The sequence below is a fragment of the Anguilla anguilla genome, chromosome 2 (assembly GCF_013347855.1).
Source record: "Anguilla anguilla isolate fAngAng1 chromosome 2, fAngAng1.pri, whole genome shotgun sequence".
In the NCBI taxonomy this organism is placed as follows: Eukaryota; Metazoa; Chordata; class Actinopteri; order Anguilliformes; family Anguillidae; genus Anguilla; species Anguilla anguilla.
Window position 1 is genome coordinate 20,171,389 of NC_049202.1, and position 17,705 is coordinate 20,189,093.

The following is a 17,705-nucleotide window of genomic DNA, read 5'->3' on the forward strand; positions in this document are numbered from 1 at the left end:
TCAGTCCCTCTCAGTAACCCCTCCCCCTCCCCAAACAGGAAGTGGACTTGTTCTCAAACATGAATTTTTTTTTTTTTTAAATGAAGAATGGGCCATTTGTGCTGTGCTCAATCAGATCTCGGATGCATTTTCTTCTTACTTTATGTTGCACCCCATACTGTACTCCACAGCTGGTGGAGAATATGGGCATAGTGCCACCTAATGGCAAGGTTGTAGGGAACCTGAACTAGCAGCAGGTGGCGGCCAGAGTTTTTCAATATATGCGCACATGACAGGGTGTGTGTGTGTGTGTGTGTGTGTGCAAGGAACTAAAAACAAATTCTAATATACGCAGACAATGCAGCGCAACTTCTGTTATGTTATACAACAGAAATCAATAGGATGCCATTTTTTTGCATTTTTGTCTGGCTAAACATTAGCAATTCATGTCAGTTCCAAGTAATTCACACTGTTTGCTGTTGTCGTCTTGTTAGCACTAATACTACTAATTGTTAAGATGCGTGATTTAAGCCTTCTTTAACTGTTAACTGTCAGGACTCATGGGAGGTACGGACCCAAAAGCAGAGGGACAAAACTCACAACTCAAAAATGGGAGGGGAACCAAAAACTTTACTAACAAAAAAGGCAAACAAGCAGGGAACAGAAAAGGCCACGATGGGCAAAAACACAAACTCAAAAAATATCTAATAAAACAGAAAACAAGAAGAACTCACAAAAACACGGGCAGGGCAGAACACAGGCAGGCAGAGTACAAGGGCAGGTACAAATGGTCGGCGCAAACATAACTAGGAAACAAACACAAGGAACCAGCACCCGAGTCAAGGGAACAAAGAACTTAAATAGACAGGGGGTAACAAGACACAGGTGAACTCAAAAAACAATCAAACCAGAAGAGGGGAATCACAAGACACAGGTGGGAACAATGATGGAATAACGAGACAATTGAAAACAATCATACAATTAACAGGGGGGAGCAGGACACAAAACAGAAGTGCCGCCATCTGGCGGCCCAACAAGGGAAACACAGACAGGAAAACACAGAACCATGACAGTAACAGTAGTCAGTTCCCTTACCATGTCTGTTTTAAGTTCAAATTAACTGTCATGTTAATAGTTTTTTCTTACCTTACAGGTGCTCCTAACTGCCCTTCTTACTTGTCTTGCTATACACACTCAATTAATTGATTTTAATAATAAAAGATTGACTGGACTTATATAACCCCTTTCAACAGTCTGTTCACAGAGTGCTTTGCATCAAGGAGATTTTATTTATTTCTGTTATTTTTCAAAATAAGAAAACCAAAACAAATAACTACAGCCAAGTATGATAATACATGTCATTACAGAAAATTTAAAAACAATTCTGGAAAGGTTGGTCTTCAAAAGTGATTTAAATCTGGACACAGAATAGACAGTCATCCCAGTAAATATTTTTTTCTGATATCACTCTGAACAACAGCATCATTGTAGTGGCACCACTGTTATAGAAACCTTCAATGGGCATATCTGCAGAGCTCCAGGGTTACTGCCATCGTCATTTCCACAGGGAGATATATATGGGAAGACCCTCTCTGTAAAAGTATCTATAAAAGTGTAAATATGCGACATGTCACTGGGGTCGAAGAAGGACACCTCTCCCCTGTCATAGTCCAGCTCCACTCTGATCTTCTGGGGTTTCCTCTCAAGGGTGAGGTGTGTTCCAGAAGCCGAGTAATACTGATCGCCATCCCTCAGCAACAGAACCCAGTATCCCCTCAGTGGGCTGCATGTGACCTGTCCCTTCCTGCCGATAGACTCTTTAGCCACTCCTATGGTCCACTGAGGTTTGTTCTTCACGTCCACCTCCCAGCTGTGTTTCCCTGAGGTAAACCCCTCTGAGCCCAACACGTTCACACAGTAATTAAACCTCTCTGGGTTGTCAGGAAGTGGCTGTGTAATGTCAGCGTATCTCACATTGGTTAGGTCATCAGACAAAGAAAGTCTGGGATGTGCAGAGTTTGGGTCCAAGGTCACAGGAGCTGTAGGATAAATGAGTGAAAATGGAAAAGATCCATATGAAGCGGCCAATAAACAAAAAAAATATGCATATATATGGTCCCATCTGATCATATATGGCACATAAACATATACACATACTGTGAATGGTCTCATCTGACCATAACTGATCTCAACTGAGGGGTGAAATGCTGAACTTTGATTGGAACTGGGTACTATGGTCAGATGAGACCAAAATTGAGCTTTTTGGCCAGGCATACCAGCTGCGGATTTGGAATCTTAAGAGGGATGCTCACGTTGAGGGGTGTCACACCTATGGTGAAATATGGTGGTGGATCTTTTTGGATCTTTGTTATGAGGTTGTGTTGCATCTGTGGGCCAAGACAATTTGAACAAAAAACCTCACCCCTGCCCAGAAAGATCAAACTTCTGCAAATAGATCTTTCAGTACACCAGTGATCTCAAGAAATACCCGTAAATCACTTATGATGTACTCCTGTGATTTATTGGTCTTCAAGGCTTTCCATGTTTCAATTAATTAATTTGTTTGCTTGTTTGTTTTCATGGGTGGTGGTGGTGGTGGTGGTGGTGGTGGGGGGGGGGGGGGGGGGGGGGGGGGGGGGGTATACCTGGAAGAAGCAGGGGATTCTGCAAAATTTCCAAAAACATGCATTTGTTTCCTATACCATTTTTAATTTTCACTGATTTATATTTTTGGAAACATTTTCAGTGTCATATCCTTTAAGAGGATACATGTGAATTGAATGTTTGTGATTTTTGCTCTGTAATGCACTGGCACATTGGATTTTAAATAAAACAATAAATATGAGGTTAAAGTGTAGATTATGAGCTTAAATTTCAGTCATCACTGACTGTCATCTTAAATGCATATCAGGTCAAACTGCATCCAGACTGCATTGTATATTTCATTTTATTTACCAAGGTTATATGCAGAATTATATTAAATTACTATACTATTATATGATGATCGCCTTTGTAGCCTCATTCCCTAGATACTCACTGTACTGCACCATCTCCAGCATCTTCTCCCAGACTCTGAACTTCAGGTTGCCCAGGTGTTTGGCCACATCTATCAGTGCCCCTGAGAGCAGCTCTGGATCCTGCAGTGTGCACTGGGCTCTGCAATGACAAGCAGGAGTCACTCAAGCCATGGGGAAGGAGTAACAACACCAGTGACTGACATAATGATCATTACATACCTCACTGAGGTCTGGCTGAACTTCTGAAAAGACAAAAAGACAGTTACTTTCGAATATCAGAATACATAGTGACTCATCATATAGAATGATGAGAACAGTCCATTCAGTCCATCTAGGCTCATCATTTGTCTACAGTCTAGACTCTAGATGATACAGCCCTGCGTTAAGCCACGCCTTAAACATCCCAAGAGTTTCAATAAAAGATCATTTAAAAGATTTAAAAAAATGTATTCATTGTGGATACTACACCATTGATAGTTTATGATTACAGATAGAGTTAGTTAAACAGAGCTCTATGCTAACATTTTTTTTCCATGGAGCACATGTGCTCCGAAGCAGAAAAAATTAGGAGTGAACTTAATACATCCTAATTAGTAGATGTGCTCCTAGGTTATTTGTCCAGGGAGCACACATCATTTTCAGGAGTAAATGCTCCAAAAATGGGAGCACTTTCGAGCCCTGTTAAAATTTCTGGATGAAAGAGGCCTTTCAGCTTGATTATTCAGGCCTCTGACATTTTCCAGTCAAGCAACTTGTACAATGGCAATATTTTCTCGGGGAAATCAAACTGGCCAAGTTCAGTTTTGCCAGCACTACACCACTATGTGAGTGCACACTAATGTGATTATGTGAATGCATTTTGGCTATATGAATGTTTTTAGCCTGTCATGAGAGTACCTTAAGGAACGGCACATCCTGTTCCTTCAGTTCCTGTTCCACTGTGCTGATCCTATCTGAGAGACACGAGATCTGCTCCTGGATCTTCTTGAGCTCTTCAATGATAGCCTCCCCCTTCTTCTTCTCTTCCTCCCTCAGTGCTGCCAGTCTGGCCTCCTCTTCCTCTCGCAGGAACTGGTGGAGCTTCTCAAACTCTGCCTTAATCTGCTTCTCGGTTACCAGTGCTTGTTTCTGTACAAGAGGAATAATCACCACCAGATTGTGCATGTATAATATCTCATATAAAGCACAGCATATCAGTATGAAACACTGCAGCTCACCTTTGTGCATTGTACCACTTTCTCATATTGGGTTTTGAATTTTTGGCACTTTACTAGTTGATCCTGCACAGGTTTGAGGCTTCTTTTAAGCTTTTCCTGAAATGGAATGACACAAGAATATTCATATAACATCACAAATGAGTGAAGTATACCATGATTCATATGAATATTCTATATAGTTTTTTCACAAAAATGTAAAAATAAAAAATCACATTAAAGATAAGCAAATAGAACACCTTATTTATTCAGTGCAGCAAATACAAACAAACAAACAAGCAGTAACACAATATTTTTAGACAGGGCCTTTTCTATAGCTCTTACTGTATTTATACATTATGTTGAAATTATTTTTTTATGAAGCCATTTTAGATCTACTTATTCTTTTCATACAGTTTGGACTCACAGAAATATCCACTGAAATTGGGATGACTCAGACAAGTTCTTACCTTCAGGTCAGACACAGACTCCTCCAGAGAGATTATTTTGTGAGTGGAGTGATGTTCAGGAGATTCACAGAGAGGACACAAATCCATCCTCTCGTCCACACAGAACCACCTGGGCCTCTCCGTGTGTTTGTTGCACATCGTCACTCTCTCCACTCCTCCAACAGATCCCTCTTTACGAAAGACTTTCACTATCTCCTCTTCAGTAACTCCCTCTTTACTGAAGTCTACCTCCTTCTCTTCACCTGCTTCCGATTCCTTCCTCTGTACATACGAGTCTGCGAGCACTTTCAGGCTAAAATTCACATCAGGCTGAGTCATAGAAGATCTTCTGTTACAAATGGGGCAGTTTCTGATATTTTTCTTCTCCCATAACCGATAAATACACATTTTACAGAAGCTGTGGTTGCAGTGAAGAGACACAGGGTCTTTGAAAATTTCAGAACAAACATGACAGCGAAGGAACTCCGTGAGAAGTGGTCTCTCTGCCATTGTTAAAGGTTCACCTCTGTTGCACACTTCCTGGATATTCCAGTCAAACAAGTTTAATTCAGGAAGTATTCCAAAAGCAAGTCCATCATCACCTTTACGCAGCATGCGTCTGCATGAGTGTGTGTTGGAATGTGGTAGTGGTCTGTTTATATAAACTATTAAAGAACTGTTAATAAAATGTTCTGTAGTGTATAATAACAAGCACAATTGGATACGTTTTACAGGACAAGTCTTGCATGGATTGTGCCCTCATGAGATGCACTTCAGCTGTGTGAAGAATGCATGAGCAAGAACATTACAACAGAGGTTTACTTAGCTTGAAAATTACATAGCCAAGTAAAAAAAGAAAAAGAAAAAAAGGCACTGTTAATTATATAAATTTTAGGAAATTCAGATAAAATTTAATATAATTGGATTATACTCTATATCTCGGCCATCAGTGGTCAGGGAAGGAATATGTATTTTGGGGACACACGCCAACAAATGCTCGGTGGTCCAGTCATGCAGTGTAACGGCTGTCTTTGTTTTACTTCACTTCAGCCTTCTGGTGAGGACAGGCTATCGTGTGGTATAACTGTTGCCATTGGTCAAATGTCACAACTTTTCAAAAGCTAAACAGTCTGATGAACAGTCCACATGTAGCCAATGTGACCGCTGCCTAAATACCACCCATAATCAAACACAGGAAACCCCATTACACTTAGAACTCTTCTTTTTAATTTTTACTTTAAATATTAATACACTGAAGAACAGTACAGAATGAGGCAGCCATGATGTTACAAGAACGCAGCCATTATTGCATAGTTCTGGGGAAGATGAGATATGCATAACTGTAACAAAGAAGAGGATTGCCTGATTCAGCTTGGAAAATGAATGTGATGACATCATAATTAAAGGCGTAGTATGTAAGTTTCATATTTGGTTAAATTTCCTTTACATCCTGACAGATATCAATAAATTATAAGCTTTAAGAACAACTCCAGTCTCGGACTGCCCCAGGCTCTGAAATCAGCCACTCTAAATTTCACCATGCCTGATTCTTAACAACCAATCAGGACAGCTCTCTGCAAGGAGGCTAGCCTACCTGCCAATCATGTTGCACATTCACAGTGCAGTCAGAGCGCTGGCTACGTAGTTAGTTAAGAGCAGAGCAAATATACCACAGAGATAGAGACGTATGCTGATGTCATACGCCTGTCACATAAGCAGATCAGCCCCCTTTTTCAGAGGCGCCTATAATTCATCTAGTACGTCCCAGCTGTGTGAACCAACAAAGCAGTGGGGAGCAGGATATAATATGCTAAATTCAAGACAATGATGGAGATGTAAGTATCTCGGTCTGTAATTCCAAGGCCACACCCACTCAATTGGAAAACAAATCACACCCTTTAGTGCAGGGTTGGGTATGCGGGACACACTGAAACGTCCAGACCTGATTTACTACGATTCCTTGCTAGGGCTATTATAATTTCAATCAGCATCACAAATAGTGCCAGTTTTACACAGCTAACCTTTAAAAGCAAACACCTGTGATGGACTAAATTACTGTTCTGTTGGCTGCTCACAACCGTAGGTCTTGTGTCTGAAAAATCATGTTTTTTGCCCTGGGTTTCTGATTTTCCTTGCTTTTTTAAGTAAAAAGAGTAAACTTGGCACCATTATCTCCTCAGTGGATAGCCTGTATGCAGTGTCCTTGACCAGTTTAGTGACATGTCAGAAAATTGAATACAGTGATTTTTACATTATCTGGACAGAACAACATGCAGCAGCTTTTTGGTAGCAGTGAGCACATTCAAATTATTGACTTAAATTCTTTTTAAATGAACATAAATGAGAGATAGCACCTCTGATGAACATGGTCGTGACACAAGACCCAGCCATTCATATTTGCAGACTGCCTCCATTTTCAAGCCTGGTTTGGCAAAGTGCTCACATCCACTCAGTCCAAAACAATGTGCACCTACAGTACTGACTTGATCAAAGATCACAACCATAGTAATTGTCCATATACTGTATATATTACACATACATACATATATATACAATCAATTTGCATATTAGATCACAACACACTCATATATTTATACACACACACACACACACATATATATATATATACAGTACTGTGCAAAAGTCTTAGGCAACGGTAAAAAAAATGCTGTACAGCTAAGATGCTTTCAAAAACAATGAAATGAAAGGTTATAAATATCGAAAAAAATAAGATAAAGAGCAGTAAATAGTTAAAAACTAAATAAAATCAATCCTGCAGTTGTTCTGCAGTTTTATAAGAAAATTGGCTGGTAGGTTGTTCCAAGCATTTTGGAGAACCACAGTTCTTTTGCAGATTTTGGCTGTTTCGCTTGCTTCTGGCTCTCCAGGTAATCCCAGAGACCCTTGATCAAGTTTTTATCTGAAATGTAGTCTATTACTTAAAATATTACTTTATTTAACAATATACAAAAATGAATCTGTAAAATTTCATTTTTTGGATAATTCATGTTTGCAAATCTCAAATGTGGTCTTTTCTACTGACACACTAATGCAGAAAACAAAAAATAAAAATCTAAGACCAAATATATACTATATATTATATTTTAAAATCTAGGGTGCCTAAGACTTTTGCACAGTACTGTATATATATATATATATATATATATATATATACACACACACACACACACACACACACACACATACTGATGCCTCTTTTCCCCCGAAAGAGAAAAGAAAAGCTGCAGTCATAAGTGTACATGATTTGGCCCTGTACTCCATAACTTCAGATTTGTAAATCAAACAATTCACATGTGGTTAAAGTGAAGCATCTCAGTTTTTATTAAAATAAATCTTTATATATTTTGGTTTCACCAAGTAGAGATAACAACACTTTTTATACAATCTACACCCCACTATTTCAGGGCACAGGTGTTTTTGATTAGTCAGGTGAAGTCAATTGATTCCTTAATGCAGGTACAAAAGAGCTATCAGTACCTAGTCTTGATTCTAGGCCAGGGATTTGGTTCTCAAACCCAGTCCTGGGGCTGATGTAACAGCTTGTTAAAATTCTGGGATTGCGACTCTGATTGGAATTTTTACAGAATAGATCCCACAAAATCCAACCCACCACACCCCACAAAGGCATGACAACTTCCCTGTTCATCAAGCACTGACATACAGTGCTGTTAAAAACATTTACCCCCTTCCTGATTTCCTCTATTATTGCATATTTGTCACACTGAATCGTTTTACATCTTTAGACAAAATGTAATATTAGACAGGGGAGGGAACCTGAGTAAACACAACAACATTTTTTAATTATTACATCATTCATTTAATGAAAAAGGTTATCAAACACCCAAATCACCCATGTGAAAAAGTAATTGCCCCCTCAGTCACTAAATAAACACAGCCAGGGTTGATTGTAGCCAGCCCTGTTGAATCTAAACCTCACTCACATTAAACCTTACCATCAGAATGAAGTAGTCGCCACAAAGTATCTACAAGCACACTTTGCCACAATCAAAGGTTGTCGGTGGTTGGGGAGGTATACGGTGAACCTGCATGATTAGGTGCATTTAGGTTAATTTTGGGATAGTTTGTTGTTTGGAGTATAAGGGGTTAGTGTTCATTTTTCATTAGACTTTTCTTTTGTTTCTGAGGCACTATTTACATTATTACAAAATAAACTACATCTACCGCATACATATACACACAGATGCACACGTATACACACACACCTACATGCACGCACGCACGCACACACACACACACACACACACAGTCCTCTGGTCCATTGCTGGTGTTAGTCTGAGCCCCCCCTCATCTGTGTGCAGTGGAAAGTGTGCCCTGTAGTGGATCTCTCTGAATCGGGCTGCTGCAAGTCCCCACACTGGGAGGAGTACCTCGCGCAGCTCTGGCCTCTGTTCTCACTACTGATGTTAGCAGAAGTGCTACAAGCACACCAATGGGAACACCAACAGCCGCCCCAAAAGGCCCTTTAAATGACCCCACTATGGATCCCAATAATGCACCCACTACGGCTGTCTGATAGACTAGAATAGGCTTGACATAGTGCTGCAAAATGACCATGGCCTCTTCTCTGTATCCCTGTTTGACGGTCTCCAGGTCCACCCTCAGCCCTGCGCTATCCTCTGCTTCCTTCTTCTCTGCTTTTTCTGCTGACACTGACAAGCACAAAAGCATCAGAACATTAAAGTTACATATATAAGCCCTTTTTCAACCTCAGTCTCTATTGGAAGGAACAAGACTGGATGGGGCCCATCTGTGCAGTGGAACAGTGACTTAACAGAATGAGCCACCAGCCCACCAATGACCTTTAAATCACTTACATTCTGAACAGCAGCAGGTACAGCCATCATATTGTGTATGTACGAAATAACGATGCCTGATATTGTCTGCATTATGTACGATGGTTTTACCTGTCGACATTTTTATGTGCTAAAACAGTATGTATATGTATATATATATATATATATATATATATAATGTTTTGATACTTACTGTCGGGTGGGCTGTCAAGACTGCCACTCCTCTTCCTTGGTTTAATCTCTGTTTCTCTTGTGTTTAGCTCCTCAACCTGTTTCTTAAGTTTCTCATTCTGTGCCTTATACTCATCTTCCTTTGTTCTCCAGCTCTGTTTGAGTTGCAGTTCACGCTGGTCATATTCTTGTCTCAGCTCAGTGTATTCCTTTGGCCTTGCGCTCTCTATGATGTCATAGTAAACCTGGGGCAGGTAGACCTCGCCGCGGTTTTCTGCCACCATCTGCTCGATCTTCCCGAACAGGTCCATGACTTGGGTGCGGGAGCAGTCCATGGCGATGTTCAGGACATGGTACCTGTAGCCGCACTGCTGCACCAGCCACTGCAGAGACTTCTCTTTGCTGATGTGCTCCTCGATGGTGCTCCTCTCCATTTCCTCTTCGCAGGTGAACAGCACTAAAGTGTGTCTCCAGATCCTCTCTCCCAGCAGCTGCATGTGGGTCTTAACCAATTTCTTTTCCCTCTGTGGGAGTTCCTCCACAGGGATGGTCAGAAGGACAGCGTGGGGTCCCGGAGGACACAGGAACGCACTACGGGTCACTTCCTGTTTCACCTGTTCAGACGTGCGAAAGGTACTGACCCTGTCCCACCCTGGAGTGTCCACAACAGTGACGTGCCTTCCTGCCACCTCCGCCTGTCTCTTCACACACGACACCCCTTCATTCCCGCGGAACTCATCTTTCCCAAATATGGCGTTCCCCGCAGCAGACTTCCCAGCACCCCTCTTTCCCAGAAGGACCAGTCTCAGCTCGGAGAGCTGGGGGGACTCCTCTGTCAGAGAGAAGGAGACATGGTTGTAAGTGCTGAGGACATTACTTACAGAGACAGTGGGGTAGTATAATGGTTAGGGAACTGGTTTTGCAACGCAAAGTTGCAGGTTCAATTCTCAGGGAAGTCACCATTGCTGTACCTTTCAACAAAGGTTATTTATCCCAAAATGCTTTCCAGGTGTGTAATTGTATGTTTTTATAAAAAGCTGAGAAATTTGCTCAGGATAAGATTGTCTCCCAAAAGCTTAAATGTAAATGAATTTGCCATGTAAAAAGCTTTCACAGGTTTGATTAATAATTTAAAAGTGTTAAAACATCTGTATACATGCAAATTTACATTTACCACTTTTGAGGCCTATTGGCCCACATCTTATATCTTACAATTGTGTCACTATTGTAATCAGTTGGTGGGTGACTAGGTACTAGACCCCCCCTTCCTCCTAAAAGCCACACCCCCCTACCCCCACAATCAAGATGCATAGCCCTAAACTTATTACCTACGTGCTCCAAGGAAAATCTTAATTATTGTGTCACCATTATATGTTGAGAACAACAGCATGCATGCAAGGCAGCATAGAAAATCCAGCAACAGGCTGGACACTGCTCAGTGAAGACAACATGAGGATATTGCATACACTGCAGTACTGGATTTAGAAAAAGTAGCTATATGATGTCTGCCTCTGCTATACAGATCACAGGAACTGCATCCTTCTGTATCACACTGAACAGGGAGACATGGCCACATATGAAGACAAACAATACGATTATTTGAGGAGTTCAAGAATAAAAGTTGAACATGTGTTTGTTATGTTATCACAACTGAACTATCAAGTTTGAGCTTTAAAACTGTCACTATTGTGTCTTTGAGTATTTTTACCGGGAAGCATAATGACAGCAGATTCAGAAATTTGCACCATAACAAAAAAGAGGTAATTTCCCAACACATTCCGCGTCAGAGGCTTCCTACAACATGGTTTTAAGAGCAAAAAAATGCAATTGAATTTATTTCACAATTACGTCTTGGTCTCACCGGGCTGAGAAGAAGGCAAGCTCGAATGTTGCCTTCGTTCAGAATCGAGACTACAATTGTCCCAAGACGATCAGTCCAGTAAATCTCCTCGGTTCGTTGGTATTGATACGCGCTAATTGCCAAGAAGGAGAGCACAATGTAATTCTGATACCCTAATTAATTCAGTCGAATTAATATGGCACTGTTTGTCGCGTCTACCGAATTCTCTCTCGCTAAGCTTCTGACTAAATGTCACAAATGTACATCAATTTTAAAGGTTTTCTCTATCTGCTGCCTTACGTAGTCATCAGCCCATATTTTATAAGGTAGCCTACTTGATCTCCATTTCGGCCAAAGTGCACCCGCAAGCGCAGCTAATTGCTTCACTTTATCGCAGATAAAATGGAACCTTGTATGTTATCCTTCAGTTTACAATATTCACCGTATTCACAATTCACAGCCTACACTTCCTATCATTGGTCCGGATAACATTTTTGATCCGGACCACTGTAAAATAACGTTCTCATCAACATCGAATCGCACCTAAGTTAACTTGGAGGAGGACCGAGACGTGTTTTGCGAAGCACGGTTCGCTTGTCCGGTGCGCACCCAAGTGTTTGACATAGGTCGAACCGACCTTAGAAAATATGTTCGACTGATCCACACCAAACGAGGCAGATGTGATTACACCATTAGAAGAACCTCTATAGGTACATTCGTGTCAGCTCCAAACGGCGTATTTTCGTAGCCTTACCTAGATGATGCAACATCGACATTACATTACAGGCATTTAGCAGACGCTCTTATCCAGAGCGACATACACAACTTTTACATAGCATTTTTACATTGTATCCATTTATACAGCTGGATATATACTGAAGCAATTTCGGTTAAGTACCTTGCTCAAGGGTACAACGGCAGTGTCCTACTCGGGAATCGAATCTACGACCTTTCGGTTAGATTAGAAGAACCTCTATAACCTCTTTAGGTACATTTGTGTCAGCTCCAAATGGCGTATTTTCGTAGCCTTACCTAGATGATGCAACATTGACATCGCTTTTTCTTGTCTATTCTCGTCAGTTAAATCAACCAGTTGAAAACCAAAAATGACCGCAAATTACGTGATGCATTATCCGTGGACCAAACTGGAAACGCTGAAATTATATATGGCATGAGAAACCTGTCAAAATGTAGGCCTGTGCCCATTGCCGACTTTCGCCGCAGTTCATATATTACTTTCGTTTTCTTAGTTTTGACATCCTGATACGTAGACTGTGGTTAATGTTTGATCCTGTAATGGTTCTGTGTTTTCCTGTCTGTGTTTCCCTTGTTGGGCCGCCAGATGGCGGCACTTCTGTTCTGTGTCTTGCTCCCCCTGTTTAATTGTATGATTGTTTTCAATTGTCTAATCATTGTTTGCTGGTTGTCTCGTTTTCCCTTCCCTCTCTGTGGCCTGATTGTTCATTGTGCCCTCCTGTGTCTCATCTGTTGTGGCCTATTTAAGTTTTCCGTCTCATGGACTCAGGTTCTGGATCCTTGTTGGTTTGTCAGTAGTGTTTGGTTATGTTCTCTGTTCTGGTTCCTGCCCCATGTGTTCCTGCTATGTTCTGTTTTCCACGTGTTTTTGGACTTTTGGTTTTTCTATGTTCCCTGTGGTTCTGAAGTTTCCTTTGCTTTGAAGAGTTGCCCTGCGAGGCCTTTTGTTCCCTGTTCCCTTTTTGTTGAGTAAAGTCTTTTGTTCTGCCCCCTTTTGGAGTTGAGTTTTTCCCCCTCTGCATTTGGGTCCTAACCCTCCACTGCACCCTGACAGATCCAGAGTGAAGACGCTTCCTACTGGCCAGCCGACACATAGACGTACAAACCATGCCAGGTAGCAGATTTGTTAACAAAACAATCTCACGAAAGGTCTGGCAAACAGTGCACCTTAATAGCTGTTGCAGACAAATCATTTCCAGACAGCTGCTAAACCATGCACATAAAACACATTCACCATAATTCATTCAACTTTTCAAATAGATTCAAATCGTCCAGTGCCTTAAAATATTCACTGGAGGTGTGTAAAAAAAAAAGTTATAATCGTCCTTCGTTATATATAAGGCAGTAAAGATTTGGAGGACATGGTAAATTGTTTCCAAACTGGGTCTGTAGCCCTGGTCTTGGAGCACTTCAGAGTCTGCTGGTAGTCATTGTTACTAAATGTAAACAGTGCCCTGGTCTCCGTTGTCTGAATTGGTTGCTGATTTTAGGGGGCGACATAGCTCAGGAGGTAAGAGCAGTTGTCTGGCAGTTGGAGGGTTGAAAGTTTGATCCCCTGCCCTGGGCGTGTCAAAGTGTCCATGAGCAAGACACCTAACCCCCAATTGCTCTGAACAAGACAAGGTGATGGTCTTACATAGCAACCTTACAACCCTAAGCTTACAGTCATTTACAGGGAGGTAGGGAGGGATGGGGAGAGGTGCAGCCTGAAGAGGTGAGTCTTCAGTCATCGCTTGAAGTGGGTCAGTGTCTCAGCTGTTCTGACCTCCATGGGGAGGCCATTCCACCATCGTGGGGCCAGAACAGACAGGAGACGTTGAGGAAAGATGATAATTATGCAAGGTCGGGACCTTTTGCTGGTCCCCACAAGTTCAAGTTCAAGAGGCTTTTTTAGGGTTAGGACTTAGGGTTAAGGTTAGCCATGTAGTGGTTGGGGTTAAGGTTAGGGTTAGAGGTTACGGAATGAATGTAAGTCAATGGGAAGTCCTCACAAGTATAGCAATACAAACGTGTGTGTGTGAATGAGAGGCATCAATTGTGAAGTGCTTTGGATAAAAGCACTATATAAATGCAGCTCATAACCTCCCATTGTCACATTTCTATATAATTAGTGTACAAATGTTATATAAATGTGAAAAATTAAATCTGATATATTTTTTATTTATTGGCAATTTGGCAACCAAATTATTTAAGTGGGAAAATAAATGCCTCCTTCAAGAGATGAAGATGTAGTAATCTTTGTTCTAATAATCTTTGTTCTAGTTATAAGTAACAGCAGGTTCAGCAAGAAACCAACCAAAGCAAAAACAACCAGTTTCATTTTGAAAGATCACACTTTACACAGGTATGTTAGTTATATTTTTTAAAAATGCACAAAAAATCTTACAGTGGGAGATAAGCATTCAGAGAGACACAGCAAACACACAAGAAAAAATATACCCTGTAAACAGCAAATACAAATTTTAAATTGGAGTTTAAAAATTCAAATATTTGCTTTGATTGCAGAAGTACATGCAGAATATAAGTAAAAAAGCTGCGCACCATTTAAAAATCGAATCTCCCACCTCTCTCCTCCCAGTGACATTACGATTTAATCATCCACTGGCGACGATCAGACTCTTTAGGCCAACCAGATACTCAACTGTTCTTAACTCTGAAAGGTTCTGCCTCCCTGCCCTTGAAGCCAAAACATTCCAATTTCAGGCATCATCTGAAAGGTCATACTGGGGTGTGCCCAAGTACAAGACTAACGGATCATGCTAACGGACATTCTGTATTGTACTGGAAACTCCTCCACATAAGAGCCACAGAGGATGGATGGAAACACTGGAGCTGAATATCTGGAGCATCTAAAGAATCTGTGGGAGGACACAATGACAGAGCTTCCAGAGACTGGGGGAAATCAACTAACAGACTGTGGTCACTGGCAGAAACATTCGCCTGTGCTTCACTTCATTAAAGATTCATTAAAGCTACACCACGGATATGCAGTGCTGCAACCATCTTAAAAAGAAGAAAAAAAAAATCACAGTTCAAGGCTATAAGGTTATTCGCTGCTAAGACAGGGGAACATAAAACATCTGTGCCAAACTTTGTGGCAAGAGCGCCCCCTTCAGCAAAAGTCAGACAAAGCAATAGAACAACAACCCAGTCCAATAAAGTAAATATATCTAAAACATGCTTAAAATACATTTGTCAATGCATACCGAGTTGGGTATATCTGTAAGGCAGAGCTTGTAAAAATAACTTTTAACAGATTTTAAATATTGTGCAGGCTCATAACAGACATGAAAACACAAGTTTTTAGTGTTGGTTCAGTTCACATCATCATGAGTCTGCCTGCTTAACACACACCCAGACCTACGGTCACTTGGCAGAGCTTATGTTTGTTTTTTTTCCGAAATGAGCCATTTGCAGAGTCGAATATTTAATTAAGCTTTGGAGGTTAAAGCCGGTGCTCGGGATATTATAATTGTTCAACTGGTAAATACAAACTTCCTGTCAGGCTGGGTGTGGGAATGGACCCAAACGCAGAGTAAAAACCAACAATCCAAAAATGGGGAAAACAAGACTAATAAAGAACGGGGGAACAAAGGGAGCAGAAAGCCTCGCAGGGCAGTAAAGAGAAGAAAAAAAAAAACCCTCAAAAACACAGGAAAACAAAAATACAAAATTTCCAAAAAACGTAGGGAACAGAGCAACAGGCGATGGGCGACAAACAAGCAGGCAGGTAGCAAACAAACAGGTAACAGGCAGGACCAGAGACAAACCGGTAACAGAAACAAAGGATCCAGCGCCTGAGTGAGGAAAGAGGGAGACTTAAATAGGAGCGACGCAGACGAGACACAGGAGGGCACAATGAGCAATCAGGCCACAGAGAGGGAAGGGAACACGAGACAATAGGAAACTAATAATGGGGTAATGGGAAACAATCAAACAATTAACAGGACACAAAGCAGGGGTGCCGCCATCTGGCGGCCCAAACAGGAATGACAAGGGGGGAAGACACAGAACCCTGACACTTCCAGCCTTCCATAAAACTAAAGGCACTACCTACAAACCAAAGGCACTGATTTGTGACCTGTGACATGGCTAACAGCTTTCTTACAATGTATACAGAAGTGCTACGTTATCCAGAATTCACATACATAATATAAGCTGAATACAGAAAAAAAAGCACACTGAAATATTCAATTTTATTTGAATTCAGAATTCATGATGAAAATGAAAATGAAATTAAAATATTCAAGGGTTCATTGCAAAAACAACAAAACAAATATTCTTGAATTATCCAACAGATTTTATGTGTGTGTGTTGTGGGGATTGGGGCAGGACAATGCAAACAATGCAGCTCAACTTCTGTGTTATGTTATACAACAGAAATGAATAGGAAGCCATTTTTTTGCATTTTTGTCTGGCTAAATATTAGCAATTCATATCAGTTCCAAGTAATTCACATTGTTTGCTGTTGTTGTCTTGTTGGCACTAATACTACTAATTGTTAAGATGCGTGATTTAAGTTCAAATTAACTGTCATGTTAATCGTTGTTTCTTACCTTACAGGAATTCCTAACTGCCCTTCTTACTTGTCTTGCTATACACACTCAATTAATTAATTTTAATAATAAAAGATTGACTGGACCTATATAGCACCTTTCAACAGTCTGTTCACAGAGTGCTTTGCATCAAGGAGATTTTATTTATTTCTGTTATTTTTCAAAATAGGAAAACCAAAATGAATAACTACAGTCAAGTATGATAGTACATGTCATTACAGAAAATTTAAAAACAATTCTGGAAAGGTTGGTCTTCAAAAGCGATTTAAATCTGGACACATAATAGACAGTCATCCCAGTAAATACTTTTTTCTGATATCACTCTGAACAACAGCATCATTGTAGTGCCACCACTGTTATAGAAACCTTCAATGGGCATATCTGCAGAGCTCCAGGGTTACTGCCATCGTCATTTCCACAGGGAGATATATATGGGAAGACCCTCTTTGTAAAAGTATCTATAAAAGTGTAAATGTGCGACATGTCACTGGGGTCGAAGAAGGACACCTCTCCCTTGTCATAGTCCAGCTCCACTCTGATCTTCTGGGGTTTCCTCTCAAGGGTGAGGTGTGTTCCAGAAGCCGAGTAATACTGATCGCCATCCCTCAGCAACAGAACCCAGTATCCCCTCAGTGGGCTGCATGTGACCTGTCCCTTCCTGCCGATAGACTCTTTAGCCACTCCTATGGTCCACTGAGGTTTGTTCTTCACGTCCACCTCCAAGCTGTGTTTCCCTGAGGTAAACCCCTCTGAGCCCAACACGTTCACACAGTAGCTAAACCTCTCTGGGTTGTCAGGAAGTGGCTGTGTAACGTCAGCGTGTCTTACACTGGTTAGGTGATCAGACAAAGAAAGTCCGGGATGTGCAGAGTTTGCGTCCAAGGTCACAGGAGCTGTAGGATAAATGAG

At 41.0% G+C, this 17,705-nt stretch overlaps 2 protein-coding genes across 3 annotated transcripts in view; both read right to left on the bottom strand.

Moving 5' to 3' along the window:
* Positions 1-989: 989 nt before the first annotated feature.
* LOC118219726 (zinc-binding protein A33-like) lies at positions 990-7,202 on the bottom strand. The gene is made up of 6 exons (XM_035403063.1): positions 4,660-7,202; positions 4,214-4,309; positions 3,894-4,124; positions 3,216-3,238; positions 3,017-3,135; positions 990-2,018 (listed from the first exon to the last, which is right to left on the bottom strand). Exons 1-6 carry the CDS (start codon positions 5,251-5,253, stop codon positions 1,462-1,464), a joined length of 1,620 nt encoding a protein of 539 aa, XP_035258954.1. The 5' UTR covers positions 5,254-7,202; the 3' UTR covers positions 990-1,461.
* Positions 7,203-7,912: 710 nt separating this feature from the next.
* LOC118221348 (GTPase IMAP family member 7-like) overlaps positions 7,913-17,705 on the bottom strand; it is a 30,960-nt gene continuing 21,167 nt past the window's right edge. The window contains exons 1-3 of one of the 2 annotated variants that reach the window (XM_035406340.1): positions 12,517-12,714; positions 9,667-10,476; positions 7,913-9,329 (exon numbers count right to left, since the gene is read on the bottom strand). In XM_035406340.1, the coding sequence (XP_035262231.1) occupies positions 8,965-9,329; positions 9,667-10,476; positions 12,517-12,538 (1,197 nt within the window). In that variant the 5' untranslated portion in view covers positions 12,539-12,714 and the 3' untranslated portion in view covers positions 7,913-8,964. Of the gene's footprint in view, positions 9,330-9,666; positions 10,477-12,516; positions 12,715-17,705 lie in introns of those variants that run through there. The other variant, XM_035406339.1, reaches the window with a different exon arrangement.